The sequence below is a fragment of the Rissa tridactyla genome, chromosome 6 (genome assembly GCF_028500815.1).
Source record: "Rissa tridactyla isolate bRisTri1 chromosome 6, bRisTri1.patW.cur.20221130, whole genome shotgun sequence".
In the NCBI taxonomy this organism is placed as follows: domain Eukaryota; kingdom Metazoa; phylum Chordata; class Aves; order Charadriiformes; family Laridae; genus Rissa; species Rissa tridactyla.
Window position 1 is genome coordinate 18,111,414 of NC_071471.1, and position 20,537 is coordinate 18,131,950.

A 20,537-nucleotide genomic window follows, 5' to 3' on the forward strand; every position below is an offset into this window, starting at 1 on the left:
TGTGTAAGAACTTTCATCGGCAGCTATAATTTGTTTGCGTCCCTTTTGGGACAGTATTAATAGGGAAAAACTAATCTGAAGAACAAAATGCCCTTCAGCTTTAAATTGCTTCTGTGTTAGCATTTGTCAAGCCTTTCAGTCTAATTAGTCTGTGGGCAATCAGCCTGTCGTCAGGAAATAATCACAAGATGTCAGAATCTCTGATAAAAATTGATTTTAAAGGGCATTTGCCTGCCTTGGCCATTTAATTTACTGAGCTTTGATTCCTGTACCTTTTGTGGAGATTGACACCACTCATAATAGCCGTTTCTGAGTGAAGGAATGAGCCTGTTCGAGCAGCATTTTTGCACGTTTAGACTGATGTGTATTAATTTATAAGCTGATGGGTGCTGCTCATTATTTCAATGTCTGAATAAAGGCTCTAGTCTGAACAGATTTGTGGATAGGGAGGCTGGTGTTGGGAATTGTCCCCCTGACTCCAGTGGGACAGCTGGCAGTGTATAAAGCTGACCACCTGCCCGAGTCTTGGCAGGATGAGGTCCCAAGGGCTGAAGAGCTTGAGGAAGGGGCTCAGCCAGTTGTGCAGCACAGATGAAAAGGAATAGCTTCAAAACACTTAAATGTCAGCCTGTTCCCTTCGATACTCTCACGAGGCTGATTCTGTGTTTGCGGGAAGCTGCTAGCTGACACCGTCTATTCTTAGGAATTAAGAATGTGCGATCTATTTTGAGCTGAAAATAATCAAGTCATTGTGAGGGAGAGAAAGTTACCATGCTAAAGGAAGCTGGCCGTCATCTGTGCGTAGTAATTCTGCTGTGCCTTTCCCGAGCTGGCTACCAGGTTAGCAGCAGAATCCAGCACTCCGCTGCTCTTTGTGTGAATAAGAACAGGTGAGCTCAGACCTAGTGTGCGAGTAGTGGGTTTTCCTTGGTTCTTTTGGGGTTTGGGGTTTTTTTTCTGTCAGTTAACTTCCAGGGAATTAAAACAAAACGTTTTTCTTTCAATATGTTACTTAAATAATTGAAGTGGAAGGTATTTTTTCCACAATGAAGGAATTGATTTAGGTGAATAAATCTAGCTCTTCCTGCCTTCCCAGGGTGTTGGGAAGCTGGCAGGCGTCTTCCTGCTCTCAATGTGCAGTTGTTCAGCACAGGCAGACACGCCGGGCAGGTGACAGTGCAGCCCTGCTCCCTGAGAGTCCCCCTGTCAGTCATGGGGCTGGAATGCGAGTGTCACATCGGGGCTCTTGGAAAAGCGCTAGCACAATGCAAGGCGGTCCTTGGCAGCAGGGGTGGCTTTGAGGACAAGGATTTGCCTCCATGTTTTTACTTCCAGATTATCTTTTTCGGTTTGCCTTTGGTTTGCTCCAAACCTTTTGATTGGCCTTTGTCAAGCTGCGGGGTCAGAATGCTAACCCAAATTATAACCTTTTTCTCAAGCTACTACAAGGAGCTTAGAGCAGAGGGAGGGAGGAGCAGAGCCTTCTAAAGCTTTTAGTGTTGGCAAATTGGCCTTTTTGGTCAATAACTTTTTCTTATTTATGGAAAAGTCATTTTGCATGTAGCAAGTTTCCAGTCAGCTCTAAGTTTATCACGGCACCTGGTCTGCGGATGTGACGTGGATGTACAAACCTTCTATAATCCTGTGTGAACTCAAGTAAATTGTAACTTCTTGAGGGAAAAGATGCTATTTTGTATATTGTTGTGAATAAGCAAGATGTCCAGCTGAGAATGTCATGTACGAGGTGGGTGACTGAGCACAGGAATACATACCAACAAGGGAATGTGACAAAAGATCCCTGGTGCAGACAGGAGCTGCCCCACCAGCGGAGTCTGAGTGCCCCTGGCCTGGCTGAGGATGCCTCTGTGAGGACACTTGCAGACAGGACCCCTGTCATCAGGCAGTGGCTCTCCATCTTGTCTGAGGGCTTCCTGTGTGCCCCTGGTTCCCAGTGAAGCTTGACGAGCTTTTGATCTCCTACCACTTGGAAGCAGCTTCTGCATCGCTGGATACAGGTACTGTGAGGTGGGAATCCGCCTCTGTTTTACCTTGTCCAGGATGACCAATCCACTTTGGCTTTAAAATGCTTTCCAAAACATGTTACAGGAGTAAAATGGCTTCTCCAGAAATCCCTGGCAAGGCAGGGGAGCAGCTGTGCTGTCCTGACTCCCTTGGGCAGAGCACCGTGTTGGGGGGAGCTGGGTGTGAAGGGGTGTGCTGGTTCCCACCCCCGGTCCTTCCCTGCCTGACTCAGGGACTTAGAGAGGGGCTTCAAGCGGGATCTCCTGCCCCCTCCCTGATGCTTCTCCATAAAGCTGTCTTGCTTTATGGGAGGGATCCCACAGATTTCCTTGTGGGTAGGAATCCCCTGATAGGCCACAGAGGAAGGCATAGATGTTGATGTTTAATGTTTCCATTTCATGGGGAATAAACCTTTCCTTCCCCTTGGAGTGGCTGGAGAGTAACAAACTGCACTTGCACGTAAGGAGGTCACACAGCTGTCCCCAGAGAGCAGGAGTGTTACGCTGGACTGGCCTCCTGGGGTGAGTCTAAGGGTGAGCTGGGGGTGGGTTTGCTGATTTACAATCCCGTGGCAGACAGAGTCTTTTCAGCGTGTACCTACATCTAGTACAAGTGTCACTTGACAAGGCTCTGAACTGGCTGCAGCCTTGCTCCCAGCCTGAGTGTCCTCAGGATTGGTTTCCTCCAGAGTATTTCAAAGGGTGAACTTTAAATCTGATGGCGTTTCCTGCATGGAAGTAGAATTGGCTGATTAGCTAACTGTAGGGCTTTATCCTAATCCCTCTGCCTTCTTCCATGCTGAAAAGCCTCTAGTGAGTTTATACTTCACAAATAAATACAAGTCTTGCAAGCAATTTATCTCTTTCTTGTAGCTCTTCATGGTTTAGTGCAGCTGCTATTTGTATTCCAATTAGTTTCTGGCACAAGTGATTACAGGGGCTTGAGGCACAATTAGGCTCAGCCTATAATTGTGTCTAAAAGGGGCTGTGGCTGCTTTCACAGATGGTTTCCCTGCTGGATGGGGCTGGCCAGTCTCTCCAGCTGTAACCACGTTATTTCTCCCTAATTGTCGGTGCAGTGACTGAAATCTTTCAGTGGGGGGTGTTCTTGCTTTCTGCCTTTGAGAGAGCCTGCTGCCTTCCTGCCGCCCTTCTCTGAGCACGATATGGGGAGGGAAGAGCCCAACACAGCTCAAGGTGAAAGGAGCCAAGTGCTCTCTTTGGAACCTGCCCTAATTACAAAGCAGCAAATAAGACGTCGTTCTTGGTGTCTTCATCATATTGGTTGCTCTCTAATAGGAGCTGCTGGCAATGTTTATGCCCAGAGGCATCCCATGTCTGTGCCTGCAGCAGTACATTAGTTTCTAAAGGGAAAACCAGCCAGTTAAACCTGCCACAGCTCGAGTGGCAGTAAATAGTGAGATGCAACTTTGTCCCTGGCATCTGTTGTCAGGGTTGGTCTAAAAAAAAGGTAAAGCATTTAAATTTGTTGGAGGGCAGGTGATTCTGTGCCCTTTCAGCATGCCAGTGTCATTCTTGGCGTTTTCATTACAAGATACTTGTATGTTCAAAGCAATCCAGGAGCCAGCCCAGGCCTTGGGTATGTGGCTATTTTGGCCAGGTTTTCCCATCCTCGGGTTTATGAAGCACGGAAGGAGAGTAAAACTGCAACAACTCAGTCATGGAGAAAGGCTGGATTCATTAGGAGCTCCCCTGAGCTTATCCCCGCAGGACCTCCTTACCCTCCCAGGCCCTATTTGTAGCTCTCCCCTAAAAGCAGCACAGGGCCAGCAGGATGCCCTTGGGCTGCCGTGGTCAATCTAGCTGTGTGCCCCTGGCATGGCAGAGCCAGGGAGGTGGAGGTTAGATACCCATACCACATGCAGGGATTTGGGTGCTTCCTGGGCTGTAAGGACTCCCTGGGAGGGCTCACAGCCTGGTGGGGTAGTTGCCGGCCGTGCTCAGCTGCTGCTCTTGAAGCTCCTCACCTCATTTTTGCCTTGTTGAGAGCCCAGGTGCAGACACCTGCAGGGCTGGGCAGCCTCAGGAGGCCATGATGGTGCCAAGGGCAGCTTCAGGGCTCCAGCCTGTCTGCAGCATCTTCCTCCCCACCCTGTGTTTGGTGGTGTGGAGGAAGATGTTTCTTTGCCTGCCCTTCCCCGTGTCTGTGTCTGCTCTGTTGGTGGGGTGAGCCTCTGTCGGGAGCATTTGCCCCAGGGGAGAGCTGGGAGGGGGCTGATTGCTGCTCCTGGGGGTGCAAAGTGGCTTTTTTGGGTGGGTGGTGGCTTAACCTGGGATTTGGTGCCTGCTGTGGAGCTAAGTGTGTGTGTGTCTCTAGTAGAGCAGGAATCTTACAGAGGTTTGAGGTGAAAGACTTCAAAACCAGTCCAAATCCCTAAAGGGAGGGCTTTGGCCCCTGTTTCCATGCGGCGGGGGCTTGCCTCCGTCACAGCCTGCTGCCTGGGCTAACTGCGGGGCTGGTCTGTTGTTTGCTGGTTTTTGAAGTGCCTGGCAGGGGCAAGCACGGTGTGATGCAGGTACCCTGCGTGGAGCATCCTTGTTGGAGCGCTGGGAGGAAGATGGTCCCTGAGGGTGAGTGTCCTGGTGAAGCTGCGTTTTGGTATTTATGCCTGTGACAAGGGGGAAAAGCCAGTACACAGAAAGCCTTAAGGGTTTTCTTTAAAACTTCCCAAGTGCTTTGTCTTATTGTGTTTACAGGGGTTTCTTTCTTGATAAAACCCACAGTTAGCATAGAAAGGGTGTGCTGTTGGCAAGCAGGAAGTCTCTGCTTGATCAGGACTTTAGCCTGGGATTCAAAGCTGGAGGTTTAACCCTTTAAAGCATGTTTGAAAATGTCCTGTAAAAGACAGAAGTCCCTACAGTGCTTTGGGCTGAAGGGTGGCTCGTGCTGGAGCTGCTTTTCCGTTCTCCTGGGTTACTGCAGGGGCAAATGCTCTTCAAGGCAGATCCCGCCTGGCCCAGGCTGCCCTCTCCTTTGTGCATCCTCGCTGCTTACAGAGGCAGCAGCACTTGTGCTCGCCATAGCCTAATTTTGCATATTACCTGCTGTGGTTGTGTCTGGAGGGCTGGGCAGGGTTTGGGAGAGGTTGCTCCCTCAACGTATTTACACAAGAGACCCGGTGCAAGGCGAAGACCATGCTCTGTGTCGCGCACGGCACTGAAATGAGGTCCCAGTGCCAGCTCCTGCAGTGGGAAAGTGGGGAAGCATTGGGTGGCTCGTCAGCCCAGCAACTGAGGAACAGCTGGGGTGCTTCCAAAGGGAGCCATGTCCTGGATTTCTGTCTATTTTTGGTGAAAAAAATAAGCCTCTCAGCAAGCAGCCCAGCTCCTGTCCTGACAGCGAGGTGTTGGCGCCGCAGCTCCCCGGGCTGGAGCCAGAGTCCCCAGACAGCTCCAGTGCCGAACCCCTGCTTGATGCTCCCAGGGAATGGAGCACCCCGTGACCATGGTTTTGACGTTCCCACGCAGCATGCACGGAGGCAGGCACCTGCGCGTGAGGGGGAGTCTGGAAAAGCCATTTACAGGGTGATAAAGAGGCTACATGCTTAAGGATTAAGTAAGATAAAAGACGTTATGTACTAACACACAGCATTCTTGTGGAGCTTTGTTATCTCGTGGTCTGTGGTAATGTGAATGTGTGCATGTGTGACATACATTCTGCGCATACATGAATACAGCAGTGACTGCAGCATTGGGTGACACTTCTCTTTCCGGACACGCAGCCCCAAGCACCCCCACCCTGACAGCTGGGACAGGGAAAGACTCGGGACCAAAACCAGAGCCAGGCTTTGAAAGAGGGACTTCCAGGCTGGGTCTCTGCTGCGGGGCTTGTTTTGGTCCTTCAGGTAGCCCTCTGCCATCCGCTGCCACAGTGGCCAGGAGGCTGACCAGGAGCCGATGGTGACCTCTCCTGGGGTGCTGGTCATCTGCCACAAGGTGTGACAGCGCCTGCAGGCATCCCGAATGGGGTGAGTTGTGGTGTGGGACGATGCAGAGGGCTAGCGACCCCCTGGGGTTCAATGAGACTTTCCCATAAGGGCCAGCGTGGCCCAAGTTTCTAATGCATGCCCCATTTCTCGTGCTGCAGCCATGGTGACTTGAGGTGGGAGATGCTGTTGGCCTGGGTGGAAGTCATATCAATATGGGTCATGCTGGGGATGGGGCTGTTGCAGGGGCTGGTAAGATACCCTGGGCTCTGCCCTACAGCACACGGCACCAGACGTGCGTGGCAGTGTGAAAAGCCATGTCTAAGCCTCTGAGACCTGGTATATGGGATAAAACTGTAAGCATATTTGTTCCTGCGGCGTGTCAGGAAGGAAAGGAATAATTCATTTTGGCTGCCTCTTGGGAACTAGTCTTTAAATTAGTATTTCCTCCTAGTGTTTATCCCCCAAATGTGTCTTAGCATTGTTTCAATTTTCCCTGCTTTCAGAAAATCCATCTGAAAATATTTGAAAAAACTACTGCAAAAGCTCTGACTTGCTCCTTTCAATTTAAGCCTCTTATGCCATTTGATCCAGCAACTGCTGCATTTTTAAATCTCCTTTTGTTTATGGATTAGTTTTTTGAGTTTGTGTGTTTCAGGGTTTTTTTTCTTTTCCCTGTTCCCTTCCCGTTAATTCACACAACAGGGTTTTTCCCAGCTCTCTCAATTCAGCATGATCAGATTGAGCATCAGTTTAGCCCTTGCTAAATCTAATATGCGTGAAGCCTCTGGGGCCAGCGGCCAGCCCTCTGGCTGGCTGATCAGGGTGGATCCGGGCACAGTGGTTTTGGGGAAACCAAAGCTCATCTTATCCAAAAAGGAAGAAATACGGTCTGAGGTGGTGAGATGCTGAAGCCTTGATGAAAGCTAGAGGGTTGGGAGTTTCTTGGGAAAGCAAAAGGGGGGCTGTCCCTGCGTGTGCCAGCCCAGGGTGCCCCCACCTTGCTGCAAAAAAAATATAAATAATTTCCTGGGGTGCTTGGTGAGGCTAGGAGAGCGTCCCTTTCTTCAAGCCCTTCCCAACGACGCATACAAAAATGCAGGAGTGTTCTCATTGAATGAGGTTTTTTATTGTTGGTGTTATTTGTGATGTGGTTATTCACTGGAGTGTAGAAGCTGCCGCTGTTGGAAGTAATTTCAGTTGAAGCTCTTAGTGCTGTTTTTTTGCTTGTAATAACGCATTAGTGCTGATCTGTGTTAGCTTGTTCTGAAGCTTAATGGGAGTCTTCTTTGAACGTATCTGAGAAGCCATCAAATCCTCTTTTAGCTAAAAGTCAAGCAAGCTCCTTGGAGAGCAGTTTGATGGGATTGCTACTAATTTCAGCCTAGATACTCTTCCCTCATTGATCTAACCTTGTTGAGAGCTGGGGCGGGTCCTGGGGGTGTCCCAGGAGCCCACTCAACATGGGAGGTTGCACCACCCACAGCTCTGCCCAGCTGGTGTGCCAGCTGTTGCCGATGGCCCACTTCTGGTGTGGGAAAGAAGAGACACGGTTGCTAGCTCTCAACTTCTGGCTGTGCTTGGAACCCCCCCGGAGGGGAGGTGGGCCAGGACCCTGCCAGCTTGCAGGTGGAAACTGTGAGGTGCTGCTCGTTTGCCCCATGCTGTCGGCCTGTGGCTGAACAATTACTTGAGCCATCGCTTCCAGTGCCAGGTGAGCGATTTGGGAAGCGACACCTCCACCCTGAGGTCCCCTCTGCCCAGGGGTCTTTAGGGACCTTCTGTTCCCTGATCACACACGGTGTTTGCAGGGGAGATGCTGGCATTCTGAACTGCAGCCAACATGTCTGTGACCACCCCAGGATCCCCACAGCCCTGCGGTCAACGGGCTGCTTCTGTTGTGCAGCCTCACCACCGTTCCTAAGGTTTTTCAGATAAATCAAAAGAGAAGATCCCTGCCCTAACTGAGCACGTTGTCTGCATTAGAGATAATGATAGGGGATAAACATAAAAGGAAAATCAATGAAAGTTAATAATCTGAATATATTCAAAGACCTGGGCTAAAGAAGGGAGACAACAAACCACGGGTGGAAGTCAAAGGCCCTAAGAAGAGAGGGAGTTACAGTGGAAAAAACGGAGTCATCTGTTCCAGGTGAAAACAAGAGTAGAGATGGCTTTTGTGAATAGTCTTCTCCCTCTTCCATTCAAATTTTAAAACACATACCCTTGTTTTAAATGAATTTAGGTGGTTAAGAAAGGCAAATTTGCAATATAATATTTAAATATAACCAATTTTTCTCTTATCAGTTTTACATTTAAGAAAAGGTCAGCCCGTCTTGCGCATTACTCTTTCATGATGTGGCAGGAGTGGTATTTGACTCTGGGCTCAGGTTTCCACAAGGAGGGCAAGAGCAGAGGCAGGAGTGAACTCTTGGTCCCACAGAAGTCACTCGTGTATAACCTCGCTGATTTCACAGGAGAATAGGGTCCACCCTTGGCAATCGTTGCCCCCGCAAAAGGTAAATAGAGTATAGCTACAGCGCCAGTGCCCCAGGATGCCACCTGGGGTCAAGCCACCGCCTCCCCTCCCATGTAGCACCCCCCGCTTTAATGGACTTCTGGGTCTGGGTACAGGAGGAAGCCCATGAAAGTGGAATCGTTGATGTTGTCGGCGTAGACACCATTGTTGTCCCCCTCCCCGTACACCTGAAGCCAGACCTCGTCCCCAGAGCTGAGGTGCAGCAAGACAGAGCCGCTCGCTTGGTCAACGTTGTTTGTCTGGAACTGATCGTAGGTGAAGATCACCGCCTTGTCCTTCTTGTAGAGGCTGACCTTGACATCCGTCAGGTAGACTGTCAGATGGTAGGCGAAGTAGTATGTGCCAGGGATGCTGCAGAGGAACTTGCCGGTGCTGGCATCGTAGTGGCTCTGCTCGTTGTAGAAGATCTTGCTGAAGCGGATGGGGACGTTGGGGTGGGGGGCTCGCTCCTTCAGCCCCACGCTGAAGGCAGAGCGGTAGACGAAGGCACCTTCGCCCTTCTCCCCCTTTTGCCCTGGGTATCCGGGAAATCCTCTCGGTCCTTCCCGCCCTGGAGCTCCTATTTCGCCTTGGTCACCTTTGGGGCCTTGCAGACCTGGGGGACAGAGGGGGGACGGGGAGCTGTTTGCACTGTCCTGGCAGCTGCTACCCACCAGCCTGAAACTCAGAGGGGGCTGTGGCATCAGCATCTGCTCGGCAGCGTGGAGCAAGGGGTGTCCCTGAGGAAAGGTTGCATGACCTCAACATCCCCCGTGAGCGGAGACAGTGAGTGGAAAGCCCTCTCACCCCCCTGGCTGCATGCATTGCTGCCAAGAGCAGCATGTCTGAAAAAACGTGATTAATTGGAAAAATAACCCCCACACCAAACTCTTTGACTTGTGTTGTGGGATCTCCATCCCTGCAGATATTCAAAAGCCATCTGGTCAAAGTTTGGGCAGGGACCTACGAGATGTGAGACCTGCTGGGGCTGGCCCTGAGGGCTGGGGCTGCCCACGGGCTCCAGCACTGACGTACCCCCTACTCCTCACCAACCTTCCTCTCCTTTCTCTCCTTTTGCTCCATCTTTTCCGTCTTTTCCATCCCGTCCAGGGAGTCCGTTGTGGCCAGGGTAGCCAGGCGCTCCTCCCATCCAATTGGCACACGGTGTTTTGGGGTCGGGCTGGATATCCTGGGCAGCCACCTCTGTGCAACGGGGGGCCAACAGCAGCAGCGAGCAAAGGAGGAAGCCTGCTGAGCCCCTCATCGTCGGTTCCTGATGTGGACAACAGCTTTGTTAGCTTTAAATGTTAATAGGAAAAAAAGAACCATGAAAAAACCCCCACCCTTGAATAATGGAGAGGCACAGAAGACTAAAGTTTGAATCCACGTGTCCAAAGGAAAGCAATTCTGCTCGCCCCAAGGGCCCCTCCGGATCCAGCGTGGTGCTGGCGTGAGCTCCGCGAGCCAAGCTGAGATGGGGCTCCTGGGAGCAGCGTGGACCTCAGCCCGGGAGCACATCCAGCACGGAGAGGAGCAAATGCCAGAGTTGCTCCCTCGGCGTTCGCGGGCTCTTTGCAGCGGCACAGATGTAGCTGCGGACTGAGGACAGCAGATACCAAGGGACCCGTGGCCGATGTCTTTACAAAGCCCTGCTCAATTAGCCACAACCTGCTCTAACCTCTGCCCGGCTGAGTAAGCAGCTGATTGAAAGTACAGGTCTGGCGGAGCCTGTCTCAAAACCTCAGAAGACTTTAGGCTGAGCAAGCGGTTTATGGCTGCGCGTACAGCCCGCTGACCTGGGTCTGTCCAACGTGAACAGAAACTGCGGCCAGGCTTTCCATCTCCTCTGAGCGTAGTTTCATATGAAGTTACGATACTGCTTTTTTTCCACCCGAATTACGGGTTTGGACTATGGGATGACAAGTTGCGCAGTGTTTAGGCACTGTAGGGTCATATTTTTCTTTAATCAAGTTGCCTTGCTAGTCAGAGCAATCAGCGCGACTCCCCGGAACCGGGTCGGTGGTGACACCCTACGGCCAGCCTGGGGCTTTGTTCCGATGCTCCCAGAAATCAGTGGGACCGTGGTGGGCTTTGGGTCAGGCTTTTAGGAAACAGATATTTTTAAATGACTATTGTTGTGTGATACTGGTCCCCGGGAAAGAGATTATACCCCGGAACAATAAAGGTGTCCTGTTATGAGGATTGTAAGTGGCATAATAGGCAATAAAAAGTGAGTAACAGCATGGCCATTAGAGTCCCTTAGCTCTGTAATTTCCAAGAAAAATAGTATTTCAGAGCAATTCCTTTGCAGGGTTGACTTTCCTAGGCAAGCTATTTAAATGTCATACTTTAAACAATGTCTTATTAGCTCTCGCATAATTGCTTCAAAGGAAGCTCCGTAACAAAGAGGTTACCGCGATTTCAGTTTTTGCAGGATATCAGGGGGAGGGGGGTTTGAAGAAAACTTCAAAGCTCTGGTTAATGACCTTGGCGGGCAGTAACTAACAGATAAAATCAGGGAACTCCTCAACCCAGGCTCCGGCACTCCAGCAGCCGCGCTGGCTGGCACCCTGCGGTGGCTCATTTTGGGGCTGAGGGTGCCACGGGGTCCAGCGCCCACAGCCTGAACCTGGGCGGTGCTCCTGCCTCTCCGCGCCTTGGGAAGCGAGATGCCCCCGCTCCCGCGAGGGAGATAGCGATTGCCCGTGAACCAGGGTGGGCAAGCGATGCAGATGTCTGTGAATCCTAAAAGTGGCTTGGGTTGGCAAGCGAGGGTGTGCGTGTTTGGGCACACCGTGAGAGGGCCACTTAGCCATGCCCCAGTGGACTGCACTAAACGGAGGGACCCTGTCCCCCCGCCTGGGTCCCCTCTGGCTCGGCTACACGTGTGCACCCCTCCCAAATCAGCCTGGGCTGCCTGGGGGCATCCAACTGCATGAAAACACACTGGCGTTGGTTAAAAATCTGCCTCAACATTGCATTTCTTGAGCTGCGTTTTGGTGCTTTTGTTGGGGCTAGTTGTGCTTTCTCGTGTGCTGCCAGGAACTCAAATATCATTTAAAATTTAGTGATATGTGCTCGATAGACATCCTCAGAGCCAGGTCATCATCTGGTGCAAAATAAAACCCTCCTTTAAGACCGAAAGTGGAGCAAATCCGAGGCACCCAAAGCAGCTCTCCTGGCAGACGCCCGCCCCGCTTGCTCTGAAGGGCTCGAAGCGATGCCCGTCCCAGGGCGTCCCCGGGCGGCTCTTCACTGCGAATACCTTACGCACTCTCGTTTTCTCCTTTCTAGTAAGAAAAGTGTTGTGATCTGCAAATAGGAAACTCCTCCTGTCGCTACAGCTTGACTCAACCACAAGTGGTGGTTGGTTGGAGAGGCGCAGCAGCTCTCTGGCGCAGGTGTGTCTTACAAAGGGCGAGTTTTAAGCTTCGTCTGCTCGCTCCAAGTTCAAACTCTGCTTTAGGTGTGAGATCCCTTTGCTGTATCTTTCCCGTCTCTTTTTGGTTTTCCGCCCGGTGCTCATCAGTGCACCATGAAATAATCTGCTGTGCTTGAATTTCAGTTGTACCTTTCAGGCAAGCAATAGATGAACTGAGTGCTCTTGGTGGCTTTCAGTTCATACAGTGGCTGCCGAGGGGAAAAAAGCTCCTATGTATTATGTGAAGCTTAACTCACTTATCGGCAGAAATCAGCACTTCATCCGTAAGAACAATGCCATTCGTGAGTGCTACACAGTGATTCAGATGATTCAGAATTTAAATTTCACATAACGCTATACAAATATTCTATATATTTATATAGATATAAAAATCTAAAAGAGCTCTTTGCACAAAACATGCAAAAAGTCCATCTGTTTTCCAACTCCGGTATTTTCTTCAAAGGGGTTTGGCTCGTGTCGATCTGTATTCTTTTCGTAATTGCTTGTAGCGTAGTTTTTGCTGACGTTCCGGTGGTGACTTGCTCCAGGGGACTCGCACCTTAAATCTGGGTTGGTGCCGGTTTCTGGCAAGGAGCTGCTATGACTCGGAGGGATTTGGGGCAAACCCAGTCTTCCCAGGATTCTTCGAGGAAAGAGGTGAATCGAAAGGTGCCAGTGCAGTGCTCGCTGTTAGAGTCATGTGGTTTTTTTAATGTTGTTCCTGAGTACTTTGGGGAGTTTTGCTCTCCAAATAGCGTTTCCGAAAACAGGAGTATGAATCGAGGGGAGATCGGCTATTCTTGGTTTAAAATACTCACTGGCTATTCTGAGAATAACTCTAAGAAAGGAAACTTCTTGTGAACAGAAAAGTCTGTCTGTCTCGTTCAGCCCGAAAGAAGAGAAAATCCTGAACTTAGTAAGAGGGGAAAAAAATAAATATCATGCTTACCAGCTGCTTTGAGTCCTAGTTGGCTTGCTGCAGTCCCTTTGGAAATGAAGTCCGGCTACCACATCGCTATCCCTAAGGGCACGAGGAGCTGTCAGCTCAGACGCTGCATTTTCCATTTGCTATTGCGCATGCTGACCTAAAAGTTGGGTTTTCCCATTAATTTTTCCTGGCCATCGCTTAAGTTTTGGACCACTTATATAATCCTGTCACCCTGGGATAGCCTTAACAGGGAAAAGATGGGTTTGGGAATTTGATAGGAACCGAAGGAGCAATGGTTTGCCGGAGAAGCCTGTGTGAAAGCCTCCTCGTCCAGGGCTGGGATTGTACGGCACGAGCTGCTGCTCCCTGTAAATTGGGAAACGGTGCTAGCAGCTGGTGGAGAAAGTGTGTCTACAGCCTTGCATTAACGCACCCAAATGGGGTTTTTTTCCGTGTCTTAGTAAATGAATTATTGTGCGAGAAGTTTTGGCTTCTCCTTTTAATGGCAAGAGCCGTTCCTGCCCGGAGGCTGCTGCCGCACCAAAGAAGGGCAAAGCTGCCCCAGGGGAAGGGCAGCGCCGGGGGAAGAGTTTCGTCTAAAGCCAGCCAAGCGTGTGCCAGCGCCATTGTAAATCATCGGAGTAATTTCAGCCCTGTGGATGGCTTTAAACCTATCACACGTTTTGGCTTTAGGTCAAGACAAAGTCTGGTTTTCCCCGTGTCTCTCTCCTTCCAAAAGGGAGGTCGAACCTTGGAGATCGGAGGCTTCCCTCCCCGCTGCTCCGGGACAGTTCAAGGTTAGCTAGGCGGGACCTTGGCAAACCTGGGCTCGCAAGGTCGGACCAGGAACAAATAATGTGATTGAGTGTTGTTGCAACTGGGCATGGGGAGACGGTGGCCTTGGGAGAGGGGAAACTCATCCAAGTGAATGTCAACAGGACAGTATCCCGAATTACTGAGTTGTTGTAAAGACCTGGCTATCTGGAAGGACTAAGGGGATGTATAAACGAACACATAAATAACTTCTTATATGTAGAGCTGGGAGTCGTCCAGGGTGAATTTTGAAGTCCTGAGGAGAAGGGTGCAGAGGGAGGAGCTGCAGGACGGCTGCTCGCTGCCTGCCCTGTTTTGGTCAAGCCCTTAGTCCAGCATTTGAACAATTTGATTTTTATTTTTTTTTGGATGGTGTTTTTTCCATGCACTGTTGGGACTTAAAACAATCCCTCATGCAACCCCAGTGACATATGATGGAGATGTAGTTGAACCTATTGTTTTCCTATAAATGTGATTTACGAGAGCCGTGTGTATGTGTTTGTACGTGTCACACCACGCTTCTGCCAAAGCCTCATCTCCTGAGCTGGAGGACCAGGATCTTGGAACTGAAATAGGAACTTTTTTGCAGTGGAGACGAGGAGTTTTCAGCTGCTTCCCCCAGGGGTGTGAGCAAGACAAGGCTGGTTTCCCTGCCAACTCTCAGCTTGAACCCCAAAATACATGAATGGGGTATTTATTAGGCTGCCAGGATTTGAAAATCGGACCTGACATGTTTAATAGGTCGTCCTGCAATTACCTCATCGCCTTTCCATTCAGTTGTTAGGAAAGTACCACAGGGATAAATCTTTCAGTGGTCCACCACTAGCCTCCCGAACGTTATCCCTGCCTCCCAGAGGAGGGGTGGGAGGCAGCGCTGGCTGCCTGGTTTATCTCCGGGGGTACAACCACCTGATGCGACCCCAGATGCCCTTGCATTTCTGTCGTCTTACACACTCGCTTCGCAGGTCGGTGCTGGCTCCTGTTCCAGCTGCAGAGGGAGATGTTGTACAATCCAGTGAGCTGCTTCTGGCTGTGTGATAAGAAAACATTTTAAATGCCCTTTTCTCTGCCTGGCGACAAGCAAAACCTGCCACCAAATGCGGACTGGACCGGCAGTGCCCGCGGCTGCGGTGCTCAGAGGCAGCGGCTCTGCTTGGGGCTGGGGGGTCGCTTTGGCACGGAGAGAAAGCTGCTGTCCCCACGTCCTGCAATGGCTGCTGCTCTTTGCACGGGGGTCACCACATCTCCGGTGCGGGACACGCTGCTCGTACCTAACTCGGTGACGAACCTTGTGCTGAGCCTGGCCTTGTTGTCTCTCTTGGATCTCTCGTGAGCCGGCAAATATGAAAAACACAAAACTGACTTAATGGCTTGTGGATCGCAGATTTCGCAGAGTTAAAAATAAGCAGAAAGTTATATTTAGCCATCTATAAACTGGAATAAAGTGGAGCAGGAGGCTCGTTATCAGCTGTGCTCCATCAGCGCAGTCACGATCCCTGCTGGTGTGACCTGAGGGCTGAAAAGCCGCTTTGGCAGCGGTGGGGATGGGATGGCTGCCTCCGGAGGAGGTGGGTGGCTGCCCAGGCCAGCCTGGCCCCATGGGCAGGATCGGGGCTGGGAAAGGAGCCCCCAGCTGCCCACCATTGTCCCCCGCCATCAGGGCCAAGCCAGCACCACCGTGGAGCCCAGCCCATGGGATCCCTTGTCCCTTCCCGAGGATGCTGTGCTCCCCCCCAGCCCCGTCCCCCAGCTCCGCTGGGAGCTGGCTCCTGCCCTGCTCCGCCTCGCTGTCCCCGTGGGATGCCTGGCTCTTCTCTCGTCTTTCTGCTGGCCCTGGATACCGCACGTCCCAGAAACAACAGATATTCCCCACTTTGCTAAAAACGGCAAAAACTGCTTACGCCATTTGGCGGACTGGCTGACAGGCCGGGACATGCTATTTTGGTGCTGCCCGAGGCTGTGCACGGCAGAGGGACCGCAGCCTCCGTGCCAGGGATGCTGCTGGCTCTGTCCCCGGGCACCACTGGTGGCCCTGGCTGAGCCGACTCCGCTCCTGCAACTGGGCAGACCCCGCGCCCATCCGCGCTGTCGCCCCACGGGCACCTGCATCGGGTGCAAGGCGAGGGCTGAGGAGCCAACACCAAAGAAAAAGCAGTAAAGTGGCTTTTAGTGCTGGTGCCACTGGCAGCCAGGACCCTGGCCACAAATTGCGATTTTCTGTGACCCCGTGCATCATTGTGCGCCCAAACTCTTCCCCATAGGGCATGGCACTTCCCTCTAGTGGCTAATTGTTAATGAGGAAGAGGAGCTCTCCCCCCGTGGGCATGTTGGAGGGCATCAGCCTGGTCTGATGTGCCCTTGGGGGCTGCTCAGCCCCTTTGCTGTCAGTCCAGCTCCTGCAGGGCCGCTGTGCCACATGGCATTGGGCTGCTGTGGCCATTCGCGTCCCCCGTGGTGTGGCCGGGGAGGCATGAGGGCCATCGGCATGTGGTTCAGCCACGTCTGTCACAAGCTCGTGGACACCGATGTTCCCACTGGATTTTCCTACGTGAGCACAGGGAGGCAGCTTAGGTCCAGGGACAGGCAGACCTGGCAGCGGTGGCCAAGGCGGGCCAGCCCCCAGGCGGGGACAAGGGCTTTACGGGGCCACGTGGAAGCCTGGCGGGGCTGTGCGCGGTGGGTTGCTCACCCCAGGTGACGGTCGTGTGGGTTGGGTGGTGGAGGGACGGGAGCCCCATGGGTGCATGCCATGGTGGGGGTGCTGAGCCAGCGTTTGGGGGCCACCAGAAGCCAGCAGTGAGGAGGGGACATGCCCCCACCTGCAGGACCACGGGACCCGCCTGACGCCTTCGCCTTCACTGTATGAATCCAGCCCGTTTCTCGGCAGCGGGGTTACCGATTTCTCAGCCCGTTTCACACGGACAAACGGGCTCTTTTCTTCCCTGCAATGGGCAGCTCGGGCAGAGCAGCTCCTTGCCAGGCTTGAGCAACAGCCTGTTTCTCTTCTCGGCCATCCCAAATAAACTTCTCTGGCCTCAGGGGATCCCTGCTTGGCTCCCGGCGAGGGATCTTGGCGCAGCAGGGTTTCTCATGCCGAAAGGGACATTGAGACATATTTGTTCAGGAAACACGGCCCTCTAAATACTGCTCAAAGCTCCTTTTATTAACGTTATAGCTGTTCCCAGGGTGCTCGTTTCTGCACTGGCAGTTCGGGGTGCTGCTTTGGCCTCGCCGGGCTGCTCCAGGGAGACACAGCCAAGGGTTTTGCACGCCTCCGTCCTGCTCCCCTCCGCTCCCACGCCAACCCGCAGCTGAGCCAGGTACTGCCTTCTTTTAGCACAGGCTGGTCTTGTTTTGGGGCTCGTTCTGGGCTGGGAAGAGGCCGAGCAAGGGAACAGAACAAGCGCCTCAGTGATCTGGTGTGCGGAGCGCTCCCCTCCAACACCCCCTGCCAAAGCTTCCTCCCCACACTTCGCTCCCAGCAGCGATCGCATCTTTCCGACCAGGCACCTGAGAGCGCACCTCTGCCCGGCTCTGCCCTTCGGCGCCGCTCCACAGGCCGAGCTATTAATGGGGTATTTAATGAGATTTTTACTTGCCCATTAAAATGAACACGTCAGCGCAGGCGAGGAAGGAGAGCTTGCAGCTGATAATCACGCAGCCCCCTGAAGCCTACTTGCGTTCGCCGAAAACGCATTTTTACAAAGCAGATAAATTATTTATTAGTAGAGCGTTTCTGAATAATTCAGGCACGGAGAAGAGCAGTTTCCTTCACCCAGCCGAATTTCCTCGTCGCCCAAGTCGGGCAGGCCCCTGGGCTGTGAGGTGTGGACAAGAGATGGCGCAAACTGCCGCGGTGCCACAAGCCTGGCTGAGGCTGGTGGGACTGGGGGCTGGTTTGCAGCGATCCCCCCGAAGAGCCATCTCTCACGGGGAGAGTGGCAGGAGGATTCATGGTGGGAGGACGTGTCTCGGACAGCCAGCGCGGCGCCTGCCCTTGGTGGCACTGTCAGCAGAGATGCTCCTGCCTTCCCCACCTGCTCGGCCCAGCCAGGGCTTTTCCGCGCCGGTGTGTGGCTGCGGGGTGGAAGGAAGCCCCACCCCAGCCAGCTGGAAACGGAACAGAAGAGAAAAACATCAGGGTTTGTTTGAGTCATAGAATCATAGAATGTGTTGGGTTGGAAGGGACCTCCAAAGGCCATCTAGTCCAACCCCCCTGCAGTCAGCAGGGACATCTTCAACTACATCAGGTTGCTCAGAGCCTCATCAGGCCTGGCCTTGAATGTCTCCAGGGATGGGGCCTCCACCACCTCTCTGGGCAACCTCGGCCAGTGCCTCACCACCCTCAGTGTAAAGAACTTCTTCCTAATGTCTAATCTAAACCCGCCCTGCTCTAGTTTAAACCATTGCCCCTCGTCCTATCGCTACATGCCCTTGCAAACAGCCCCTCCCCATCTCTCCTGTAGGCCCCCTCCAGGTACTGGAAGGCTGCTGTAAGGTCTTCCCGGAGCCTTCTCTTCTCCAGGCTGAACAACCCCAACTCTCTCAGCCTGTCCTCACAGGAGAGGTGCTCCAGCCTCTGATCATGTCCGTGGCCTCCTCTGGACCCGCTCCAACAGGTCCATGTCCTTCTTGTGCTGAGGACTCCAGAGCTGGACACAGTACTCCAGGTGGGGTCTCACCAGAGCAGAGTACAGGGGCAAAATCACCTCTGGATCTGCTGGCCACGGTTATTTTGATGCAGCCCAGGATGCGATTGGCCTTCTGGGCTGCAAGTGAGCATTGTTGGCTCATGGCCAGCTTTTCATCCACCATCTGGGGCTTTGCGGCATTTGTGCAACGTGGTGGAGCTCAACTACCGTGGGCTACCCACTCTACATCACCTTTCTAGCCTTTTTAAAGGGGTGTTTGTTCCCCAGTCCTCTATTTTTTATCACTTTTGGTTGCTGAGGGACAGAAATGGCACCATCTCCCCCGGTCACCGCTCCCCAGCACTGGAGACATCTCTTCTTTCAGAAGAGTGTGGGGGCAAGTGGCTCGTGCTGGGCTGCAGTGCAGGCAGTGAGGGGCCACGGGATGCTGGGGCTCCTGCTGCTGGGACTCCAGGGAGATCCCCAGCTCTCCCCACAGCAGCCGGTTGGGATTTAGGACTCCTCGCAGGGGGATTTTCTTTCCCTTTCTCTGCCTTATCCCTCTTTTTATCCCCCATTGTAAACAGGACAGTGGGTCTCACTGCAGGCTGGTGCACCCAGCTCCTCCAGACACAGCCCCAGGCAGGCAAGGTGCAGGCAAGGTGCAGGCAGAGTGCAGGCAGGGCTCCTCAGGGCTCCATAAACCGCAGCCCTCATCTGCAGTGTTTGAAAGCATGGCCTGGTGACAGCCCAGTGCCATCCATACCTGTGTCCGCCCCACCACTGGGGGCTGGACAGGACCCGCAGGTGAGAGGACACCCTCCCATCATGCTTTTCTTTGCATTCCGCAAATGCCCAAGAATTCTTTTTGGCCATAACGGTCTTTCCATTCACTGCGGTATCGATCCAGAGCCACCGGCTCCGGTAACCTGTGCCGTGCATTAGCTACCTTTTGCAGTGTGACGGATGGGATGGCAGGGCAGTGGGGCAGGCGGGCTGGGCACTGGTCCCCTGGATTTTGGAGCTGTTTTCCCTGTGCAGGACCCTCCTGGCCTGTCATTCAACCCCCAATGAGACTGAGTCACTGTATTCTCGGGCCAAGCGATCGGCCCCTGCCCTCCTGGTGGAGGTTCTGTGCTCAAATTCAATAATCTTTGCTTAAAACCACCAGGGAGTTGCCAAGGGATAACAGTTTGCTTGTTTCTCCCATTGTTTACAAAATCTAATCACTTAGAAGCAAGGACATGATTAATTAAAGGCATTACGACTCTCACATTATCTATAAAATGAAATATCATTGTGGAATCTGAGTGATGCATATTTCACCAAGAAACTGTATATCTGATAAGAAATGATTACTCTATAGTTTCACTTTGGGCATTTCATGGTATAAATCATCGTGAAGTGGTTTTTGGGAAGTTGCAGAGAATGATACATCCGTGATGCTTTCAATAGGGTATTTCTTTGTGCTTAGCAGAAGGCATTTATGGTTGCTGTAGGGCTAATAAAAGACTTATGATGTCTTCAATTATTCATTTTTATAAGTGCTTGTTCTCCTGACTTGAACAGCCAAAACCACACTGTGACTGGTTTTAGCAGCAAATGGGGTTTTTTTTCTGTAATCAAACGACTTTGCCTCCGCTGCAGAATTTGCTGCTCTTCCACATGAGAAACAAAGGGGGTTTGCTCTCAGCTGTCACAACATTTTAAATGCTTCTGGCTGCGGAAAGCACCTTTCTGTCTGGCAGCCCAGAGGGTGCCGCCTGCCCCGGCCGCCTTCCTTCCCACCTGGGCTGCAGCACCTTGCCCGGTGCCCGCCGGCAGGCTGACGTGCCGGCCGGAGGAGCAGGTCTGGCAGCCGAGAGCGGGCTGGGGCCCTCAACGCGCTGTCACTGCAGACATGCCGAGGAGCTTTGGAGGGCTGGGGGCGATGTCTTCATAGGGTCGTGGCCAGCAGCCCCCGTTAGAGCTTCCTCCTTCTGCTGATGTTTTACAAAAACCTTTACAAACGCACACGCAAAACATGCAGTGGTTTGTGTCGGTGTCCCCAGGCTGGTGCTCGGTCGCGGCTGGATGCTGAGGACCCTCCACTCCGGATGAGGCACAGGAGCCACGAGACCCTTAGCGCTGCTCATCTGGGCTTGAGGCAGCCGAGTACCTGTGCCTGCAGGGACATCCTGCGGGATTGGGCCCCGGGACACCAAACCCACAGGCAAACCACATGTCCTGAACCCTCCTGCTCCTGCCATGCCCCGACG

At 52.5% G+C, this 20,537-nt stretch overlaps 1 protein-coding gene across 1 annotated transcript; it reads right to left on the minus strand.

Annotated features, from left to right (window-relative positions):
* Nucleotides 1–7,075: 7,075 nt before the first annotated feature.
* On the minus strand, nt 7,076–13,014 carry ADIPOQ (adiponectin, C1Q and collagen domain containing). Its single transcript, XM_054205562.1, has 3 exons — nt 12,857–13,014; nt 9,540–9,759; nt 7,076–9,102 (listed from the first exon to the last, which is right to left on the minus strand). The coding sequence occupies exons 2-3, from the start codon at nt 9,748–9,750 to the stop codon at nt 8,576–8,578; spliced, it is 738 nt and encodes a 245-aa protein (XP_054061537.1). The 5' UTR covers nt 9,751–9,759; nt 12,857–13,014; the 3' UTR covers nt 7,076–8,575.
* Between the last annotated feature and the right edge of the window lie 7,523 nt (nt 13,015–20,537).

Bases quoted from the DNA above. Each gene is read 5' to 3' on its own strand.
- ADIPOQ (XM_054205562.1), bottom strand. From the start codon at position 9,750: ATGAGGGGCTCAGCAGGCTTCCTCCTTTGCTCGCTGCTGCTGTTGGCC. The intron at 9,103-9,539 runs GTTGGTGAGGAG...TCTGTCCCCCAG, and splicing joins AGGAGAGAAAGGAGAGGAAG to GTCTGCAAGGCCCCAAAGGT.